Source organism: Oryzias melastigma, linkage group LG12 (genome assembly GCF_002922805.2).
Source record: "Oryzias melastigma strain HK-1 linkage group LG12, ASM292280v2, whole genome shotgun sequence".
Lineage (NCBI taxonomy): Eukaryota > Metazoa > Chordata > Actinopteri > Beloniformes > Adrianichthyidae > Oryzias > Oryzias melastigma.
This window is the reverse complement of record NC_050523.1, coordinates 22284307-22307466: the sequence shown is the minus strand read 5'-3', so window position 1 is coordinate 22307466 and position 23160 is coordinate 22284307. Positions and strand designations below refer to the sequence as shown.

The following is a 23160-nucleotide window of genomic DNA, read 5'->3' as shown; positions in this document are numbered from 1 at the left end:
CAGTTTGATTGATTTAAAAGGAGAAATACTCAGAAATGAAAAAATGAAATGATTTCTTATTACATTTGTTCTTTCAGAAGAAGAATGATGCACATACATGTTAAAAACTCTAAAAACATGAGTTTCAATGAAGGGGGACTTTGAATCTTTCAAATGAAGCCATTAAGTTTTGATGTGTAGTGAAGTTCTTAGGTCGGAATAAGCTACAGGTTTATAATTGATTTTAAGAACAAACATTTCTCCCTACTTTTCTATTGAATTTTAAAAGTGACAATTGTTCGAGAAGCAGCAGTGAGAACCTTCACCAACATGAAGTCAACAGTGCAAAATCCTTATTGCGTTCACCCTAAGCCAGTCACCATTTTAGTCATCCATCTCTGCACAATCACCAATAAAATGTCAGAAATGGACAGAGTCTGCATCTTAAAGGCTAGATTTACAGTTGAAGAGTAAATTCAGCTTCTGATGGAGAAACCAGCTGGTCTAGTTCTGTTTAGCTAGAGTTTCTCAGGTAAAAGTGCAGACTGTTCTCTGACCAGATCTTTACTCCGGTCGCACAAAAAGTAACATTATGAGGTTTAAGTAAGAATTTTTAATAAAACGGTTTAGAATTATTAATTAATGTAATGTAGCCTAGTTCCCTTTGTTTCATAAGCAAATGTAAATGTTTAAAATAGAAAGAACACACTGAACGCAGCTCTAGAACACTCTGAACGCAGTTCTAGAACACATGAACGCAGCTCTAGAACACCCTGAACGCAGCTCTAGGCTGCATGTCTGATTCCTCTGAAGATGATTGTTGTCTCACTGCTCCAGCTTGGCCACCACCAAGCGCAGTTTATCCATGAGCACTGCAGGAAATAGAAACGAGTCATCACAGGTCAATTGTTTTTTTTTCTTCACTCCTACAAAAGACAGGCATCTGGATGAAGAAGTGTCAGTTACCACCAGCTGATGGTCGGTCAAAGCTGTTGTAAGCCCGGCAGGCGTTGATTATCTGCTGGAGATTTTCAGGACAATCAGGTGGAAGTGGCTCTTGATATTTTTCTTTCCACACTTTTTTATAAATGAGGCCTCCTTCTAAACCTGAAAGACCCAGAAAAACAACATCAGGTTAATTCAGTTTATCAAGCAACCGTTCACAGAGGAAGTTATAATGGGTAGAGAAGAGTGAAGGTGTACAGGAAAACTGACAAAAGTATTTCTCTTATTTTTGAACAGTTGAGCAGAAAGTAGGCTACAACCACAAACCTGCCCGAACAGGTTTAATCCTGCTCCACACCCACAATCTCACACCTGAATGTTAGCATAAAGTCGTGAGGGTGGGGGGGCACTGACAGTCACTGTTTCAGGTCTGAGCAGGAGACTGGTTATTGTGTGTTTCATTATTCTAAAATGTATTGAGGTTTTAAAAAGCACTCACCATCAAAGGGTTTCTTCCGAGTTGCAATTTCCCACAGAACAATCCCGACGCTGAAGGAAAGGTCAGAGAGAAGAAGTGTTTTTGGTAAATGAAACTTCTCATCATTTATACTTTTATATAAGTTTTCACTTTTTGAAAGCTTCCCGAAGAATACAGCCGAAAAGAGGACAAAATGTTTGGCTTGGATCTTGAGTTGGGAAAAGCGCCGGGTTACAATGGGTTACATTGATTAACCCTTTAACACCGGAGCTCTAGTGATTATGTTCTTTGATTTATTGTAATTTGGTAAGATGTTGTGTTAAAGCGTCCCTGACGACACCTCAGGTGTTAAAGGGTGCTATCCCAGGTATGTTGACGTCTGGCTTGTCTTTTTCCTTGTCCTCCGAACCACCAAATCTGACACAAGGGGCTTATCATGCTCAAGGCCCTGGGGCCGGATCCGGCCCACCTTGTAATTCTATCCGGCCCCCCAGATCATTTTATTTTAATATTAATGGCCCGATGTTATCTTGCTGTAATTTCTAACTTGTATCATTCTGACAAAATATATTTTTATGGAGAGTAAAATACTAAAAGTTATTTAAGGGTTAAGTTGATGTATTCTGGAATAATATTCCTGACTTTTTATTATTCATAATCATGTTAAAAACTTACGTTTTTAACCTTTTAAAAATTGGAAATCTACTAGCTTCTTGGACTATTTTGGCATTTTTCGGCTGTTTTGGAGTTTAGCTAATATTTCAGCTACATGCTAGCTGTTTTGGCTGATTTATGCATTTCTTTTTAAGTTTTTTGGGCTGTTTTTGAGTTAGGCTAATATTTACACACTGGCTGCTTTGGCTTATTTTTAGCTTTTTTCAGGGTTTTTTTAATAATATATTTTGAAGTTTAGCTATTTTTTCAGCTACATGCTAGCTGTTTAGGGTAGCCTAAGTATTTTACTTTTATTTTTTGTTTTTTATGCTAATTTGGCATTTAGCAAATAGTTTTAGCTGGCTATCAGCTATCAGCTTCAGTGTTTTCAGCAATCAGTTTCAGCCTCTTCAGCTATCAGCACATGGATCTTCAGCAGCCAAAGTCAGCTTACAGAATTCACACTAGCATTATCACAGGTTATGCTATATAGCTTTTATTTTATTTGTCTGCTCAGCTGTTGACCAGGTCAAGTTAAAAATTATTAATAAAAAAATAAAATGTATCCACAGCTGGTGTTCTGGGAAAACCAGCAGACTGAGTCTCACCTGTAGATCTCACACTCTTTGGTGAATTTGTTGTTGAGGTTATCCAGCATTTCAGGAGCGGCGTAGCACAGAGTTGACTCCTGCGCGTTTTTTTTCACAGACTTTTGAAGCGATGTCTCCGTTTTTGAAAGCTCAAAGCCTCCCAGCTGAAAATGACAATAGGGCTTCAGTTTAGATCTTTGCGATGCTTCATATCTCAGCCTGCTTTGGTTCAGCGTCTCACCTTGACTCTGTAGGCCTCATCTACCAGTAACTTGCTGCTGCTGATGCTTCCATGAACCTTGAAGTTTTGTTCTGCCTGGTGCAGCCTAAGATCAAACGTTTTATTATCTTTCTCTGCAGATGATTTGTGCACATTTTATCAGATGCTTTGATCAGCGTTCATGTAAAGGCCTACAGAACTTCAATATTTTAACAGTACTTCAGAAGGAGGCTCACCTATAGATTCCCTGCGCCACATCAAGGCACATGTGAGCTTTCCTGGTCCAGGACAGTTGACAGTCCGAGCCCAGAACTTCTCGAAGGCTTCCTTTTTCGCAGTACTCCATGACGATCAGGAACTCAGCCTGTGGAGCTGCAGACACTCGGACACATTAAACCTTTTCAGGCCATGGACGGGTTTAAATTGGGCAGTATTTTCACGGACCGGTCCGAACAGGGCCAAAGATGGTATTTTTACATTTCTGGTTTCTGAAAATCTATTTTCAAAATAAAATGCTCCTACAAGAAATTTTGTTTAAAAATATCAGTAGATATATTATGCAGATCATCAAGATTCAATGAAACAAAGTTGTTGATTTGAAGAAGTCGTTTGATAGTCCATAAAATATTAGAAACCCCCCCCCCAGAAAGTCTTTTTAACACTCAATCCAGGCTCAGATCATATCTTTACATAAATCCTCATTCACTGGGTATTTTTTTAAACACAAAGGAACATTTTTTGTGTTAAAGTTTCTTAACGGATGTCTACCTAATTCCGCTGCTGTAGCAACATTCTCAAGTGTTCCTTTTACAAGTTTCCACAAATTAGTAACTTTACTTGATTGAATCTTAATTCTCCGTGACAATGTTAGCAGCTGGTTTGAACTTTGTGACGAAGATTTTCTCTTTAACATTAAAGTAGAGGCTAACAACCGGACGCTAGCTTCAGCTACGTCTCACTTCTAAGGTTTAATAGATAAATAAATCAAAATAAATTAATGCAACTGTCATAAAATTGGTATTTTCCAAATATGATATAAACGTGAATCCATCGTGTCTCCAACTTTATGTGTGTGTGAGTCTGTCGCTACGTATCATGAGAACTTTCTCGATAATTCCACATGTCGAGGAAAACTCCTGGTTTGTCTGTAAACAGCAGCTTTATGGTTCTTTGAAGTCGAAGGCTCTTCTTCAGTTTCCTCACTGACTCTTTTCTCCCTGAATAACTTTTCAAATATGTATTATTGTTTGGTTTTTGTATTTAGCTTTTAGCTACTAGCTTAGCATTCTAGTTGGTGCTAAAAGTAGCTACTTTAAATCATGTGACCCAAATGCATGTTGTGAACAGAATTTGGAAGTTTTTCAAGATAAATCTTCCTTCAGGATCAGAATATAAACAAAACGGAAATATTCTAAATTTGCACATTTATTTATTTTTTCTGTCCTGTACCAAGTGATCCACGGACCGGTGCCGGTCAGCGGCTTGAGGGTCGGACATCACTGCTACCCTGTGAGGAGCTTATGAAGAACTTACAGTTTTCATTATTGATGCAGATCCCAAACAAACGCAGGATGTTGGGGGATTGAAAGCGATTCATCGTATCAGTTTCCTTTTTGAAAATCGTTTCCACCTCAGAACTGTTGAAGAGAAGAGACATGATGGAATGAGACGTACAATTTGATATCTGCACGGGGCTGGAAAAACCGTTTGATCCAGCTGGATCTTCAATTAGTTTATAATGTTTGAAAGTATATTAAATATAGCTAAAAATGTAATTAATTCTGTTTCATTGTCATTACTGAACTTTTCATTTGGTTGCTTCAGCAGGTCTGAGTAAATACACTCTGTATATTATTGAGTGTATTGATTTCACTGATGATCATTTGTCTCTGCTTTGAGTTCCACCGGCAAAGGAAGTTCCTGCTTGAAAAAATGACGTCATTTTTATTTGATCAACTTGCTCTGATTTAGAGGCGGAGCAGCTGACTCTGGACCAGAAGTTTGGTTCCTGCCACACCCTTGCATGTGTCCACTGCCTCACTACAAGTCCCATCAGCCACCTTCCTTCCAGCACAGCTGATCACCACCAGCTCATCAGTACCCTCCAGTATTTAAACAACCACCAGCCACTTCTATTTTGCGAAGTCTTATTTTACCTAGCAGACATTCTGAGCAATATTATTCCTAGTTACCTTCTCTGTGCCTTGACCTTTGCCTGCTTTCACGTTTATCTGCCTCGCCCTTGTGATTTTGACCTTTGCCTGTATTTAGACTACCTATTATGTCTTTCCCATGTTCAGCTTCATTAAAACGTTTGCATATGGATCCAAAAGACTCTGTCCCTGCTTTGCAGTCCTTGGGCAAGACAAACCCCACATTGCTTCAGGGATTATAGCCTGGTACCTTGCATGGCAGTGGAGACATCATCAGCGTGTGGATGTGTGTGGATGAATTGGACTTTGACTGTTAAGCAATTTACACCTAAGTAAAGGTAGAATACCATAAATAAGTGTGTTCACCCACCTTGAGACAGGGCCTGTGTTGAGATATTTCTTGATGACCACCGGGAATCCTTGAAACTCTCCCTTGTAGTTCTCTGCAGACTCAGTCATCATGAATGGCTTTTTGGGGAAGTCTGGGATAAATTTTAGCTCAGAAAGTTTTATCTTCCGAATTTCCTCGTAGGGCATTTTTTGCATCTTCACTGAAAAAAAAAAAAAAACAACAAGAGATAAACGTTAGATTTCTTAACTGGATCCAAAAAGAAACATGTCATTAAAAAAAATAAAAAAGCTTAAAAAGTGCAATTTAATGCTAAAATTTCTCAAAAAGCTAAAATAAAACAAATAAATAAACAAATACTCTAAGTACTATATGTTCCATCTCAGATAGTCACATTTCCATTCAGCCATGCACTGCACACATTCACACACTGATGGTGGCTCCACTGCCTCATACTGGTGCCACTGTATAACCACCAGGAGTGATGTGTGGTTCAGTGTCTTGCCAAAGGATGCTTTGACACATGGGCGGGCAGGACGGGAAGTGAACCTGCAATCTTCCGATTGGAAGTCGACTCCTGTGCACCACGGCTGCCTGGTATTAAATTGCCTTTGCAAGTTTAATGTCATCTTTGTATTTGCCATCTAATTTCACTGTGATCTATGACACAAGTGACCTGATCCAACATGTCTTTCTCTGATTCCAAAACATTTTATTGAAGTATTTGACTTTAGAGTTGAGCAATAGCAACTTTCACCTTTTGGTTGATCTTTTATTGCCTCTAAATTTAAGTTTTACAATTTATGTTTCAATATTCTTTTACTTAAAACAGATTAAAAATATAAATATTGTTTTAACAAGCAGGCGGTATTGTTATGAGGATTTATTTTGGATTTCGTTATATTTGGTCATGTTCTAAGTTTCAGGTTTGTCATGATCCACAGCTCTCTTACGGTCTGTTAATTGCCATTAGTCTATTTACGTGTCTGCTTTTCATTTAAACTTTGTCAGGTCATCTGTTCTGTTCTGCCACCCTTCATGGTTCTCCGTTGTTTTGATTCCTATTCCTGACAATTGGAACTTTTAACATGCTAATTGTGTTAAACAGTACAGAGACCACTGCACCACAGTCAAAATAAGAACTTGACTGCAGATTGCAAAAAGTTCAATTTGTTTGGTTTTTTTATCAGATGTGAATTCTAGCCACTCATTCATATACTATAATCAGAGTTGTGAGATTCTCCCTGAATAAGTCGATAACAAAACTTTGCAGCTTGTTGCAACTCAAATCAGTGAAATTGCTGCAGAACATTTTCCATGGGAGGTTTTTAATAACACGGTGACCTATTTTGTTTTTTGGCAGATGTAAAACGTAGCTCTGTCTTGCTCATCTTGACAAAGCCGGGAACTTTTTACTTGGTAGTGAACTCTTCTGCTTATGTTGCAAATTACTGCCTTTTTCATGAGGTTTGTTCACTTTTGAAGGACATTTCCTGAAATGAACACCTTGAATTTTTAACGTATAAATCTTTAACTCAGAACTTGTTGGGTGTCATCAAGCTTCATGGCAAAAATGGACAATATACTCACAGAGGGCGAGAATTTCAGTCACATCACTCTGCATAGAAGTCATCATCTCCAGCAGCTCTGAGGAGCAAACAGTGAAGGTGAAACCAAGAACATTTTCTCTACTTTAAAAGAAAGTTTTTGCTTTTTTTAATTTTCTAACTGAAACCTCTAGGAACGGGGCCTCTGGACAGTATATTAGAACTGGACTGAGTGACTCCTCCCCCTCATGTTCCAAACAGGAAGTACCTGCTGGCTCCAAGAAGCCAAAATCCCAAAGGCTTCTATGGAGAAATAAACAACCAGAATAACAATTCTTGCTCTAATACCTTTTTTTTTAACATCTACGTTTGTTTTTATTATATTTTACCTTTTTGTATCTCATTCAAACTGACCAATCAGATCAAATAAAAGTATGTGGTCTTGTGTCCAATGACAGATTCCATGTAACCCTCTTTCAAGTGGTAGATACGTGGTTTACTAACAAGCGAGAACGGTTGTCATAGAAACGTCCACTCAGACCGACCAATCACTGCTTACTGACGACACCTGTCTTCAACATAGTGGTGTCAAGGTTACGCAAAAATGGCAACTGAATTGACTTCATTCTGTTGGAGACCGAAGTAAGCCATTTTCTATGGGTGACTTCAGTTGGTCCAGTTCTCATATACAGTCTATACTCTGGACATTAATCCTTAAAACATGTTTATTTTAAATAATCCCAGCAGATTACTGGTAATGCATCAGGGAAAAGAAATGAGAAGTGAACTGGAAAGCATCAAATGCAAGTCCACGTTTACTCACCCTCCTCGTCCTTCCTCCTGTCTTCTTCATCCTGCTTCTTCTGAACAACAATGTCAAAAACCTCGCAGACTGCTGCGTCGTGCTGTACATTCAGAGCTAAAGTAAGAGCCTGGAAGGCATCGTTGAGCCTTTCGTTCACATGGTTGAACTCTTCTTCATAGTAACCCTTTTTAATGGCACGTTTCATCCAGTTTGAAGACGCATGTTTTGCCAGGAGATTCCGTGTTGAGTCTAGAGTGATTGAGAGATCCTTGATGATGCTCTTCACATTTTCAGTTTCTACAACTTTCTTTTCGGTTTGAATGGAGCGAATGATCTTCTCCAAGGCTTTGACTCGGTCGCAAATGCGCTGACTGCGCTTTTTATTGGCCTTCACCTCCTCAACCAGGTCATAGATGCATTTAACAACTGACAGGATGGGCTCTATGAAGTCCATGGCTGAAGAAAGACAAGAAACGACATGTAGTTCAAAACATGAACAGACAATAAACATAAACTCATGAGATACTGAAACATTGTTTTGACAGCTCAAACTCTTCACACAGCAAATGTAAGCGGTCTGAGTGCACATGCTCAGACGTGTCTGCTGCGTCACCGTGGTGAGTTCAAGTACCCTCAGACAGACTAACACCCAGGTATGAATGTTAAAAAAAAAAACTATTTACGTCAAATTTGGTGGAATTAAATAATCTAAACAAAACATCTGTTACACAAACACACAACTGAAGTATAAAGTTGCATGTGTGAACACCACAGCAGCTTAATCCTGAAGCGGCAGAGGCCATCACCTGCTCACACCAAAACTAACATCACTTTGAGACGACCAAACGTAAAGCTTGGTTAGCTGTGAAGAAAAGAGTCTTTGGATTCCTGATGGACAAGAAAGTTGTTGGTCAGCAGCTCAATTTACCTCAAAGAGTAAAAGACAAAAAAACAAACCTATTGTTTTGCAGGAATGTGGACAGTCACTGTATGCAGGAATCTCGATCAGTGTAAGATGACTGCAAGTTCAGCTGTTTTAAGCAGCACTAAGCTCCTCCCTTTTTATTCAAGACTTTTTTTCTGACAGTTGAGCCCTCTGGCTCTAATTCCAGCCTTGAATGTTTTCAGTTTCTTCATGGCTCAGATTTTTTTCTCTTGAAAACTGATCTGAGAAAAAAGGTAAGTACACGTTTGAGTCTTGTGGGGTCCAGATGACTCCACTCCCAACATTAACGTGCCTAGGATAGCACAAGGTTAAGACAACTGGTTGAACAGCTTTCAGGAGCTGAAATACAAGTGTTCTGAGTGTTTTTGACCTTTAAGGAAGCGTCTGTCTGAAATATGAAGGGTCTTGGCATAATCTCCTCTTACCCTGAACCATTTCTGTATATTTGGTAAAATGCTTCATTCAGGTAAAAGTGTCTTAAACCTGAAAATAAGCCTTAAAACAGAAAAGTGTGTAGGCGTGACAGCTGGACTATAGAGTCAAGTCATTCTTCTTTCACATCAGGGTCCACAATGTGAACCCTTCTGCTCAAGACTAAAAACAGTGATGTACGGTATTACCAAAAAAACACATAAATAAATTACAACATTTTTAAAACAAAGTACCTTAAACACAGAAAAATATATTCAAAATATTTTGGAATCAATGGGCTATATGCACGACCTACTTCTGCATTCGGTATAAGGCCGCTCAATCATTTAGTGGGCTGTTTACATGGAAATACCTTCTGGTCTTTTGGAGCTATCAAGAGTCACTATACATGGTGTAAGGCATATTGTTTGTCTTTCTAGCAAAATACTTAAAAATAAAAATGCAAAAAGGATTTAAATTTTAGGTGTCATCCTCAGCGCAAACTTTGAAGGTAACTTAGGCTGATTGATGTTATGCATACGATTTACATGTGATCAAGTGAAAAGCTGACAATTTATGTTGGTGACGCATAATAGGTGCAGCCAAGATGCAGATTGCTCTGCAGCATGTATTTTAGGTGTATCTAAAGCTACTTGTTGTTACTGGTCGCTTGTATTTAATGTTAAAGGCCAACCAAATTGGAATCTGACTCCAACCACAGCTGAAATTTGAAAATTAAGTCAGAGGGGTGGGGTTTGGGAACGGGACTGTTACCTTTACTGGAGCTGCAGATCATTATGTGGGACTTACATGGTTTGACCAATCACAAAATTCAACCTTTTCTTCACCTGTAGGGGGCAGCACACCAACGATTTTTGACTATATTTTAAAGAACTAAACCACTTTCTTTTAGTTTGTCAAAAATGTTGCAATGACCAGCAGACAGCACTTTTAAAGCCCCATTCATAGAGGTCAAAAGCCAAAAAAAGTTGATTTAGGGTTTTGTTACCCTTTAAAGCACACCTGTCAAAGTCAAGGCCCGGGGGCCGGATCCAGTCCTCCAGGGAATTCTATACGGCCCTCCAGATCATTTTATTTTATTGTTATTACTGACCTCATGTTATCTTGCGCTTACTTCTAACTTGTATTATTGTATTTTTATGGAGAGTAAAATATTGAAAGTTATTTATGGTTTAAGTTGATTTTGTTCTGGAATAATATTCCGGCCTTTTTATTTCATAGAATTGTGTTAAAAAGCTACGGTTTTAAAAAATGGCATTCTGCTAGCTTTTCTGACTATGGTTTTTACTAAGATTTTTTAGTGTATTTTGGAGTTTAGCTAATATTTCAACGACATGATAGCTGTTTTGGCAAATTTAGACTTTTTTTAGTCTTTAGGCTATTTTGACATTTAGATATTTATTCAGCTTTTATCTGTTCAGACTAAACTTGTTTTTTGTATTAGTTTCTTAGGGTAATTTGGCATTTAGCTAATATTTTAGATGATTATCAGCTTCAGTGATTTCAGCTATCAATTTCAGCATCTGCATCTATCAGCACTAGCATCTTCAGCAGCCAAATTCAGCTTACAGCATTCACACTAGTATTATCACAGGTAATGCTAAAAATCTAGTTCATAGTTATGTTAAAAAGGAACAGTGTTAAAGTTTTAAAAAGTTAGTTGAAGAGTGTTCAATAAATATTTATCCTATTTGTCCCTGGATCTAAGGTGTGTTTTGGATTTTGGCCCCTTGTGTGATTGAGTTTGACTCCCCTGCTTTAAAGCCTACTGCTCAGCTCATGAGGTGAGTCTGTCTTCTTCATGAAGTATAGCCTCTCCTCATCTCTCTCAGAGAGCTTTTATTTGTTAATGGTAATTACTAAGACAGAAACTAAAAATCACTCTGCTTGAATAGATAAGAACACACCAACGACTCACAATGAAAGCGATTGTAAATATTTTTCTACGCTAGACCTTCCCCGAGTCATCATAGTGATCTCGAAACAACTTTGGTTTCTTGTTACCACTCATCATCTAACCACCACTAGTTAGTCTAGAATGCAGCAGCACCACAGTTAACCGGAATATCCACAAAAGTGCACATCACTCAAGTTCTCAGCTCACTGCACTGACTCCCTGTCAATTTTAAAAACAGTTTGAACTTTTATGACTCTTTTTTTTAAAGCTTGTAATGGTCTTTTCTCAATTTGCTCAAGGTCCACCTACAATGAAAATCATGTTTTTTTGAGTTTTTAACATGTATGTGTAGCATTTTTCTTATGAAAGAGAACAAGCTGGTCAGCTAAGGTCCAAGAGCTACGCCCCGTCAGAGAAGATTTTGGAAACAGAGGCTTCAGATCAACATAAAAAAATGATTTTTAAGACTTTTAGTTTGGGGGATTTTGATTAAAAACTTCATAATCGTAATCAAAACACTACTGGGAGCGTATTTTAAATGAGAAATGTCTCATAGGGGGACTTTAAAATAGCTTTCAACTGTTTTCAGCCATTTTAGAGTTTTAAGGTCTGTCACCCAGTATCTGATTCGTGTATTTGTGATTCTAAGTAATGGAATAATAATCCTGCAGAACTGCACATAATGTCAGAACTACCTTAACAGTCTTTTTTCCCCATATTGCTGCCCTCTGGCACTTTTCTCTGTTGCTTTCTGTTTTGTAACTACAGTGCAGGATTATTGGCAGGGACTGCTGACACACCTGAAACCCATCTACACTCACCCTTTTAGTATTTCATTTAACTATAGTTTTTGCCAGCCCTTACCTGCTGGTCCATCAGCTAACCTCTAGTCTAGACGTATTGAGAAATTAAAACATTGGGACATCAAATTAAGTTGCTCAATTTTATTAAACACTTGAAAATAGGGATGCGTTTTGGCAGGAGTCTGACGACATGAGTATCACGTTTACACATGTCACATCACGATATAACATGTATCCAGATATTTCCCAAGATAGTACCAGAGACAATATTTTGCAATTTTTTTAGAGTATGACTTAGAAAAAAACTTTGTCTAAAAATGTATTAAACTTTTTGCATGAATAAAATAGTAAAATATTTTTTAAAGGGCCTATATCATTTATTGACATCAATCTGGAGCCAGCATTTCTACGTTTATTTTAAATAAAATCAAACTTATTGTTGATATACAAAATAAAAGAGTAAAAAAAAAAAAGTTCTGGAAGTCAAACATATAAACCATGCCAAAAACATTAATCAAACTACAATCAATAAAATTGGGTTTCTTGGTTTCACTATAGTTTTTATATAAATGGCAATAACTATCTTCAATATTAAACTCTTAAAAATTCCTTGAAAATATATTTTTATTATTTGTTTTAAAATGAACGTTTCATTTAAATAAGCAAATAATAAAAAAAGAAAAAAAACTTGATCTTACGGTATATGTCCTTTTTAGAAAAAGGTTGATTCGTTTGGAAGAAATATGTTTTTCTTTTAGTCAGAAGCATTGACTGTAAAAATATTTTTTTAAATAATAATAATAATAATAAATAATAATAAATATTTTTAAAACATTATTTTTATACATAGTCTATGGTCAGAAGCGATTTCTACGGGGAGCTTCTGCACTCCGATCCACTTGGTGGCGCTGTTGAGTTAGAATGAGCCAAAGACACAAACAGAAAACCTCAATCTTGCGCATGCGTAGTACCGGGCGTTCACGAGGAGCTGAAAAGAAGGCATCCCAGCAGTCCCCAACATGTCCAGCCTGGAGAGCTTTCAGAGTCAGCTGTGTTCTGTTATGGAGAGTCTGTCGGGAGCGGCGGTGGCAGAGCTGGGCAGGCTTCTGAAGCAGAGTTCGGCTGATGTCTGGACCGGGCCTGCTGTGGATCCAGTTATGGTTGCGGGGCGCGAGGGAGAGCGGGACCGACAACAGCTTGTTCAAAAGATAACGGTGAGAGCCCAGTTCTGAGAAAAATTAAGAGAATTACGAAATATATTTATTGTATTGTCATTAGCGAATGAGCTTTTGTTTTCCCATAATGAAGTTATATAACTTCTTCTTTAAACTCTTGGAAAAGAAAATCAACTTTCTGGAAACTACGTTACCCAGAATTCCCTTCGGATGTTTCCATAGTTAGGACGCTATAAGGGGCCAATTTCAGACTTTACCAGATTCATTCTGTTTAAATATAGAAAATACATATTCTAGTTTAAAGATTAGAATAGAATAAAACTGTATCGATCCCACAAAGGAGAAATGATCTTGTTACCATATCTCTATTAAAAGCAGCAGATAAATAATAAATATACACTAGTGTAACCATTGTCTCATGCAGAGGAAGAAGAGGATTGTCCATGATGGATTAAACTTTCTGTAACATCCTTCTCTTACTACAGTCACAAATTCTAGGGGACATCCCAGAACGGAGCCGGATTTTCCGGACACGTCTGTTCTTCCAACTCTGAAGGACCCTGGCCTCTCCTGCAATCCCCAATCGATTTTTCTGGTGGCATTTTGTTTTTACCAAATGACAACAGCTGGTCGTGTAAAACGATGCACCCACAGAATGCTTCAGACCTGGAAATAGTGGAAAAATAGTCCAAAAGGGGCAGCAGGGACACAAGTGTATTCACTGTAAAAAAAAAAAGTTAATATCTAAAAAAAAAAAACAGGCCATCACTTTTTCTCAACAAGAGATGAAAAAATATGTTTTTCATGTCTACTTAGGATGTTTTTATTATGCTAATTTAAATGTTTTTTTCTCTGATCTCACTGTCATGTTTGCATATTTCACCCCCTAGATCTTGTGTTTAAGTCCATGATTCATAGACAAACTGAAAAAAAGCTTTAAAGGAGCTGATTCACATCTACACAAGAGAAGAAAACACCATCAACACCTTTTTTACTGAAATGACTGAAGTTATAAATAACAGACAAACAAAAATAACAAAAAAAAACAGTTGTTTCTAACAAAAAGTAGTAATAATAACATAAGATGGAGATTGTACTGATATTTACAGATTCTGCAATTAGCTGCACAGATCTGGAGCCCCATCAGTCCTGTTTTTCATGATTATAAAACAAGAAAGGCTGTGCTGATGAACTGATCTCATCCTTTACTTCACAGGATTGGTTTGCGTCCTTCATGGAAGCATGGACCAAAGATGCCGTGGCGAGGATTCTGAAGATGCTGAAGTCATCTGAATGTCAGGTTTCCCCTGCAGAGCAGAGCAAACGCCTAAAGATTAGAACTAAACCGAGAAGCAAAACAGTGAAGGGAAGTGTTGCATCCAGAAGAAGTAAGTTAAAAACAAGGACTTTGATGCTTTTGTATCCTTTTTCTGGGGGGGCTTACCGTGGATTCAAATCAGGATTAGCTTAAAGTGAATCAAAGAAATAGGCTGTAAATTTAAAAAAGAAAATTTAAACCATTTTAAACTCAGAAGTACACACTATAAACTTGAAAAAAAAATTAGAATAATTAACTTGTAAATTCAAAAAATATATTTTAAGAAAAATTAAACATAAAAAAGTTAAAATCTAAACTTTGAATCTAAATTTTATAGCAATTGAAATACAATGTTTATTTGTAGCACCTTCTATTTTGTATTTTTAAGGTTATTGTAACGACATCTCTACTATCCAGAATAGTGTCTGTTTGTGCCGTTTCTGTCAGCACTCCTCTGATGGACCAAACCTTGGGAGAGCTTCATCACTACTGTACAAGCCGTCAGTGGAGGGATGGCCAATGGTAGACGCTACCTGATGCAGAAATTATGTCATCTCAATCTCTATCCCCTTATGTCAATCATGTACTGGTAACCAATGGGCTTAAAGCTCCACCCCCACGTAAAAGTAGGCTTTACTGCTAAAAATCCTTTTTCTGTGTGAAACTGTAAATTGAAAACTGAAATTAAAGGAGAGAAACAAAAAAACAGCTTTATTAGTTTTATTTTAAAAAAGTTTCACATTTACAATATTTTTGTCAAATTTCAAAAAGTTCTTTAAAGTTTAAAAATATGTTTTCCAGATGTACAATTTGATTTTTAAGATTTCCTTTAGGTTTGCAATATGTTCTTATAATCTTAAAACTTTTTCAAGTGTCCAGTCTGGTTTTCATCCACTTGATCCTGATTTGACCAGAGAACCTGGTCGCAGACAAGATGGCGGCTAAAAATTATTAGCTGGAAATTCCACAAGATTTCAGAGTCACTTTTATTAAAACTTTATTTTAGTGTTCAGGATTAGCTTAAAATGTGTCAAAAGAGGGTAAACGCTTTATTAAAGGATATTAACAAAGGTGCTCAGATTTGTAAAACTGTTAAGACTTTGGAGCCTTAGCTCCAGACTGGTGTTTATGTTTGAACGCAGTTAGCTCCAACCCGATCAACAGGAATCACCTTATTCTGACACGGAGAAAAATCAGCTTTGCAGCGATATAAAATGACTTTACTTTTTCCACCAAAAAGTAAAGTATTCTGCAGAATTTCTTTTGTCAGAGGAGCAGCAGAATGAAGAACCAGCAGCTGAAGCGAACAGACTTTTAGTTTTCTTCCTCTTTTGTCTTCATACAGCTGCAGCCATGACTGAGCAGACAGACTCTGCCGCTGAAACTGCTCTTCCGGATTCCGGTGAAGGAGGAGCCGTCCCGGAGGACTCCGACTCCATGAGTGAGCAGAAGCAGGCAGCAGGACGCTTCCAGTGCCCTTCATGTGACAAAACGTTTGCTCTGAAGTGTCTGATGAACCGACACTTCCTGATCCACAGCCGGCCTCACCTCTGCTCTCAGTGCGGCAAACGCTTCGCCGCTCTCCGTGGACTGACCGCACATTCCAGGACGCACACGGGGCAGAAGCTGCACAGATGCGCTCAGTGCGGGACGGGGTTCGCCTACAAGTCCAGCTTTCAGAGGCACATGCAGAAGCACACCGTGGAGAAAGGCAGGACGCACACGTGTCCGGCGTGCCAGCTTGAGTTCTGGGGGGAGCAGGCGTTTCAGCGCCACAGGTGCTGCGCTCTGACGAAGACCTTCCAGTGCTGCGTCTGTCCAGAAACCTTTGAGTGCCGACAGACTTTAGCCAACCACGAAAACCTCCACTCTGGAGCCCGGGACTTTGTCTGTGAAAGCTGTGGCGAGCGTTTCCTCTCCGCCACGTCGCTAGCCGTGCACAGAGTGATCCATGTCCAGAACGAAGACGGCCTCCTGAGCAAAGGGGGCGGAGACAAGGCCTTCACCTGCGACGTCTGCGGCAAACGCTGCAGTCACCGCAGCGCGCTGAAGCACCACATGCTGACCCACACCGGCGAGCGGCCGTACGTCTGCGAGACGTGCGGCAAGCGCTGCAGCCACGCCAGCGCGCTGCAGAACCACCTGAGGGTCCACACGGGGAGGAAACCGGGCCAGAAGCCCACCTGCAGAGTCTGCAGGAAGAAATTCAGCTCCGCCGTCAAGCTGAAGTACCACATGAGCGTCCACACGGGAGAAAAGCCGTACGCCTGCGATCAGTGCGACAAGCGCTTCAGCAACCCCAGTAACCTGCAGGTGCACCGCAGGATCCACTCCGGGGAGAAGAAGTACGGCTGCAGCGTCTGCGGGAGGAGGTTCATCCAGAGAGTCGGTCTGAAGCTCCACAGACGGGTCCACACCGGGGAGACGCCCTTCCACTGCTCCACCTGTGGGAGGGGCTTCACCCACAGGTGTGACTTCAGGAAACACCAGAGGAGACACGAGGGAAGAGATGAAACGGCTGCAGACGTTTCTACTCTGTGCTGATTCACTACAGGAGAGGGGGGGACTCCAAAACACAAAATAAACATTTATTGAACACACTAAAACATTTTCAAAACTTTAAAATTGTACATTTTTTAGATCAACTTTAACTATATTTATCCTTGCATGGAAATTCTGTTTTTGTCAACATTACTATTAATTTACTGTAGAGCACACGTGTCAAAGCAAAGGCCCGGGGGCTGAATTCGGCCCCCGGGCCTTGGCTTTGACACGTGTGCTCTACAGTAAAGACCCACTCGGATGAAAATGGTGTTTTTACTTTGACTGAAAGTTTTGGAAGAGAGAGAGTTAACACAGGGATCATGGGAAATGAGGGAAGGCTCACTCCCTGTCAACAGTCCCGTCCACAACTCAGGTGAAATACTAATGAACTCCTGCTGCTCTACAGAAACTATGTCCTAGAAAATTACTTGTGCTTTTTCATTTTGGCAAAAACACCATCGTCATGATTAAAAGACCACTTTGAACAATTTTAGATGATGATCAGAGTCTGACTTTAAATGCACGCACAAAAGCAGCTGGATCCTTCCATGTTCAACAATCAGAGGACCAGTTATCTTCTTTTTATAGAGACGATCAATGAAAAAACTGCTGACTCAGCAGCTTTCCCCTTCCATCATCAGATGAGTCAGCAGGTATCCGTAAAACCTATAGTCCTGTTTCTGATGGATCTTCTATAGCAAAGATAGACAACTCACAGATTTGTCTGTGGATGAATTCTGTGTACTTAGGTTATAAATCACTAAACGGCTGAAAATCTGAACACCTAAAATGTTTTAGTCATTTGAATTTTGTTGTGTTAAGGGACTTCTCAGAGCAAAAACATGGTTTTAACTGGAGGGTTTCCCTTGGTGAAGTTGGTTCTTCTACTCCCATTACTCTCCACAAGATGGCGATCATGTTCTCACATATATAGAAACACTTCATATGGGGATGTAGAGACTCACTTGTGTTCAGATGTTGAGTTCTGCTCAAATTAATAACTGTTTTTTTGTAACAGTTATCTAATTCAAAATGCAGCAGTAGTGTCTGCATTTAACAGGATGTAAAACTCCTATTATCCTAAAAAAAAAAAAGAAACCCCACAAAATAAGATTTCTGGTATACCAGTTTAGAAAGAAATATTTGGGAAAAAAGACTCAAACTCGACGGCGAGCCACGGCGTCCAGTTGATTCAAGACGCGCCTGTATCCTGATGCACGCAATAATCCACCTGTCCAGATCTCTGTGGCTCCCCCGTCACACAACTGGATGCTCCAAAGGCCGGGATCTTGGATAAAATCCAGTGAGCAAAGAACCTTACTGGTCTTCTGCCGCGGTAAGAGGAGATGCAGCCTCAGCGGATGGTGCGTACCGGCCACGTTTAATCACCTTGGGGCGGGTTCACCAGCCGCCAGGTAAACAGTCCACATCCCAAAATACACGTGCAAAACACATCGACGAAGTAAGTGGAATACACATGGATAAAATAAAAAACGTGAACCCCCACATCAGGAAGAACTCTTTTTTCACAATGTGACTTAGACACAACTGTTGTCTTTCTATCAGCTGGAACCAGTCCCACCATTCTCCTCTGGCATCAACAAGACATTTTAACACAGAACTGCAGCTGACTGGATATTTTCTCCTTTTCTGACCATTCTCTGTAAACCCTAGAGATGGTTGTGGGTGAAAATCCCAGTAGATCAGCAGTTTCTGAAATCCTCAGACCAGCCCGTCTGGCACCAACAACCATGCCACCTTCAAAGTCCCTTCAATCACCTTTCTTCTCCACTCTGATGCTCAGTTTGAACTCCAGCAGATTGTACTGACCATGTCTACATGCATTGAGTTTCTGCCATGTGATTGAATGATTAGAAAATTCTGTTAACCAACAGTTGGACAAGTGTGCCCTATGAGTGTACATAAAGTTAATTTGATTCAGTGTAACAAAACCAGAAATGTGATTTAACATAACCAGATGTGACTCAGCTTAACAAACATGACTCAACATAAGGAGAAATGACAGACTTGATGAACCAAATTGAGATATTCCTCAACTTTCCTCAATATAACTGAACAAGACATGTAAAAAAAGATGCGACTCAACATAGCGTGATGTCACTGGATACAGAGGACATGACTCAGCATAAAAGATGAAACTTAAAATAAGATGTAAATTGACAAGCAAGAACTGAACATCATGAGATGTAGCTTGGCGTAATGATATGTACTGTAGCTTTACGAAACAAGGTGACACACGAGATGAAAGTGAAAATACCAGACATGACTTGTCAAAGTGAGATTTCACATGACATTAAAGTTGGGATATAAAGAAAGTAACTTGATAGAAGATGGAATTAGGGATGCAGGACCTTGACGTGACTAAACTTGGCTTGAATGTGCTCGGCTGAGATCGGCTGGTGAGCTGACCAGGGTGTGCTTCAGCCTTCAGTAGCTGGGTAGACTCCAGGATCAGCATGACCTTGAAATGGTAACAGAGGGTTTATAAAATGGGTGGAACTTGACACCACTTGATGGGAACTTGCCTTTAATGAAAAACGGCAGATGACCCCTAATAGTAAAAAGCTGGACTAGACTACAAACTGGAACAGACATGACTTACGGACTCAACTGTGAACAGAGAAAATAGGAGGGAACTGACACACACAGACAATCAACAATCAATGACCTGACCTGAAACACAGAGAGAACAGGAAATTAAATACACAGAGACCGGATTTATTAGACAAACGACAGCTGGGAGCAATCATGAAACAAGGACAAGCGGCAAGTGAAGAAGGAACAGAACCTGACACTAAAAATGCCCTAACTCAGAGGTCGGCAACCTTTAAGAGTAAAAGAGCTATTTGGGCTCTACTCATCAAAACATAGAAGGAGTTGCATCAATTTAGCCTTTAAGAAATTTGGATTTGCATTCATTATCTCCTTTTTTCTTTAGAAATATGAATAATGTCTATTTTTGGGCACGAACAAAAGAAAAAATAGAAAAAGAAACTAGCATCTCAAAATGTGATTTTTTTTTCATTTTTACTTTTGTCAAAGATGTCAAATTAGCCAAAAAGCTAGCTTGTTGCTTAATCACTAGCTAACCTCCAAAATAGTCTAAAATTCCTCAGTAAACAAAATTGGTCAAAAACTTTAACCTGTTGCTTAAATAGAAGCTAAACTAAATTAGCCTAAAAATCCAAGTAAATAACAAATTAGCTGAAATTATTAGCATTTTGCTAAAATGTTAGCTAAACTCCAAATTAGCATAAAAAAGTCAGAGGCCAAATTAGCCACAAAAAAACCTAGCATATTGCTAAATAACTAGCTGAACACCAAAACAGCCTGAAATTTCTCAGTAAAAACATCAGCCTGTTGCTTAAATAGAAGCTAAACTCTAAATCAGCCTAAAAGTACCAGTAATTAACAAATTGGCCAAAAACAGTTAACATGTTAGCATGCTAACTTAGCATAAACTGTTAGCACGAATACCAAAAAAAACACAGTTATGTTCTGAATGAGGTGAATGTTTTGATACCAAGAGTTGAAATTGCTGAAAGTGTGATTGAGTTTTTACGTGCCGAAAAACGTACAGAAATGAGTAGGAGAATAGCGATAGTGTGAATGCTTTTTTAATTCACACAATAAATGCTCCGTAAGTTTAAAAAAAAAAAAAACATTTTATTTTTCTTCAGCTAGAGAGCCATCATGGAGAGATAAAAGAGCCACATGCAGACCCCTGACCTATACAGGGGTAACATTTAAACCACTTATGGTGTGTGAAAACCTTTTTTGATGATTTCACATTTAGCTTCCAAATGGAAGCAGCAACAGTCAACTATGAGTTAAATGTGTTCAGGTTCTCTGGTTGCAAAACAAGACCCAATAATGACTCCTCCACCACCCTGCAAGTGAGATTGTACAACCAAATGAGATTTTTATTCAGATAAAGACGTGTAGAGATATAGATAGAGCTTTAATGAATCCCACGACAGGGAAATTAATGACACATGTATGCGATAGCTGGACGTTAGCCAGATAAGGCTGAATATTTTATCAGGAGTGTTGAACCGACAGCAGCAGATCGATGAGTGAGAGCACAGATCCATCAGTTCTGGGTCTCAGCTCACTGACACAATGACTCTGACCTTGGATAGATGCCATTAATTACAACTCTGCAAAGCTCTTTATCACCCCCAACCCAACGCAAGTGACCCATCAGTCAGCAGCAGCCGGATAATGAGAGCAAGCAGTGGGCTTGCATCCCTGCATTATGCAACATTATCTCACTTACATGCTCAAATGGTAAACTGAGATGCTGGCACTGATGGTGGGTACCCACAGCATTGAAGTTCCTATCTAATATATTAGAATCAGTACTTTACGCTGTTACAGTTTTGGGGTTTCTCAACTTCAGAATACAGTTCTGCAGATTTCTGTCTTGCTAAAAACCCTGATGCAGCTTGATGATGACTGGTAGAAGTGCAGAGGGGATGGATATCTGCCCGTTACTCACCTAACTGTCCTTTTTCACACTTTCACATACCTGAGAGACACCCAGTCCAACCTCAGATCTGCTGGAGTAGGTAGGGTCATAGGGGGCAAACACTGCCAGTCCTCTGTCCTAATATTTGCCCTCACACAAACCCCAACAGATTTGAAACCAGTGATCCTTCAGCTGCAGGTCCATGTCAGTAGTCCACCACTGCCCATTCTCTTTGATCTGGGGTGGTTTCTGATCTTCCTGATGTGTAACCGTTGTGCTATCCTAGGTATGTTTACATTAAAGTGGGGTCATCTGGACCCCACAAGATAGAGCACTGACCTTTTTTTTCAAAGATTTTTTATTGTCACTGGTGTCTGTGGCAACCGATCAGGGACTCAGCTTTGGGCATGTGACGTTTTCAGTGACTAGATCAAAGAGTAGAAATAAACATTCAAGATGGGAGGATTTTCGTCATGAACTTCTATATGTTTTCTCAAACCACGGGGTCCGCTAGGTTGCTGGAAACTGTCCCAGGTTCTGTTGGGCGAAGGCAGGATACAGGACAGATCTTCAGCCTGTTACAGAGCTCATTGAGATGGATGGACGGCTATGCTAGCCAAATCATATTTGACTCTCATAAAAGTTACTTTTTTGAACTTCTTGCACATGGTCTAGAACAGGGATCTGCGACCTTCAATACTAAAAGAGCCATTAGGCTCTGTTTCTCACTCATCAAAGCCTACAGCAAAGTCTTATTTCACCCTTTCAAATATTTTGATACTGCCTTGAATTCATATTGGTGCTACTTTTCAAATACATCAATTGTATTGTTTTTTTTGGCAGAAAAACAAAAAATATATAGAGTCTGGACCAGCCTTGTATGACTTCTTATCATTCTACTTAAGCTAATGTACTAATGAAGAGTTTAAAACTTCGTAAATCAAAAATAGCATTTCTCTTTGATTTCTTAGGTCCACTTTGGTGAGTTTTCCCCTTTTTCCTGACATTTTACTGATGTCAACTTGAACATTACTTTATAGGTTCATGATCCATTATAAATAGTATATAAAGAATATAAAAAAGGGTTTTCTTTGAATCTTTCTTCTGTATTGTCACAGACAGACAGCTGGTTCCACGTGCAGCAGGTTTATTAGTTCAGGCAGCAACTAAGCACAGCTTTGTTTTTACTTTTAAATTTTATTTTTACCTCAAAACTGTTCATTGCACGTGAAAGAAATATTTTTAACACAGACAAATGCCTTTAGACCATCAACAATGACTGCCTGATTTCGCAATGCAGAATGTCATGTTTAAATTTAAGTTTGACATGCATTCCAGATTCCGCCACTAGACGGTCAAGTGGTAATGGCTGCGGACTCACATTCAGAAGTTCATGGGTTCGAATCCCGCTCAAAAATGGTCCACATGAAATATTTGTTTTTACTTTTAAATTTTATTTTTACCTCAAAACTGTTCATTGCACGTGAAAGAAATATTTTTAACACAGACAAATGCCTTTAGACCATCAACAATGACTGCCTGATTTCGCAATGCAGAATGTCATGTTTAAATTTAAGTTTGACATGCATTCCAGATTCCGCCACTAGACGGTCAAGTGGTTATGGCTGCGGACTCACATTCAGAAGGTCATGGGTTCGAATCCCGCTCAGGAACAGTCCACATGAAATATTTGTTTTTACTTTTAAATTTTATTTTTACCTCAAAACTGTTCAGTGCAGGTGAATGAAATATTTTTAACACAGACAAATGCCTTTAAACCATCAACAATGACCGCCTGATTTCGCAATGCAGAATGTCATGTTTAAATTTAAG

General features: G+C 39.1%; 2 protein-coding genes across 2 annotated transcripts; one reads left to right on the top strand and one right to left on the bottom strand.

Moving 5' to 3' along the window:
- Positions 1-107: 107 nt before the first annotated feature.
- On the bottom strand, positions 108-8764 carry LOC112163185 (mixed lineage kinase domain-like protein). The gene is made up of 11 exons (XM_024299436.2): positions 8678-8764; positions 7739-8176; positions 6959-7015; positions 5390-5570; positions 4400-4503; positions 3103-3238; positions 2888-2972; positions 2665-2810; positions 1424-1473; positions 946-1086; positions 108-851 (listed from the first exon to the last, which is right to left on the bottom strand). Exons 2-11 carry the CDS (start codon positions 8172-8174, stop codon positions 805-807), a joined length of 1383 nt encoding a protein of 460 aa, XP_024155204.1. The 5' UTR covers positions 8175-8176; positions 8678-8764; the 3' UTR covers positions 108-804.
- A 3955-nt stretch (positions 8765-12719) lies between these two features.
- Positions 12720-16897, top strand: LOC112136152 (zinc finger protein 135). Its single transcript, XM_024257747.2, has 3 exons — positions 12720-13012; positions 14190-14361; positions 15637-16897. Exons 1-3 carry the CDS (start codon positions 12818-12820, stop codon positions 16833-16835), a joined length of 1566 nt encoding a protein of 521 aa, XP_024113515.1. The 5' UTR covers positions 12720-12817; the 3' UTR covers positions 16836-16897.
- The last annotated feature ends 6263 nt before the right edge of the window (positions 16898-23160 follow it).

Coding starts and splice junctions, on each gene's coding strand:
- LOC112163185 (XM_024299436.2), bottom strand. CDS start 8,174: ATGGACTTCATAGAGCCCATCCTGTCAGTTGTTAAATGCATCTATGAC. Junction 2,811..2,887: donor ATGAGGCCTACAGAGTCAAG/GTGAGACGCTGA, acceptor TGTCATTTTCAG/CTGGGAGGCTTTGAGCTTTC. Junction 852..945: donor TGACCGACCATCAGCTGGTG/GTAACTGACACT, acceptor TATTTCCTGCAG/TGCTCATGGATAAACTGCGC.
- LOC112136152 (XM_024257747.2), top strand. CDS start 12,818: ATGTCCAGCCTGGAGAGCTTTCAGAGTCAGCTGTGTTCTGTTATGGAG. Junction 13,013..14,189: donor AGCTTGTTCAAAAGATAACG/GTGAGAGCCCAG, acceptor TTTACTTCACAG/GATTGGTTTGCGTCCTTCAT. Junction 14,362..15,636: donor AAGTGTTGCATCCAGAAGAA/GTAAGTTAAAAA, acceptor GTCTTCATACAG/CTGCAGCCATGACTGAGCAG.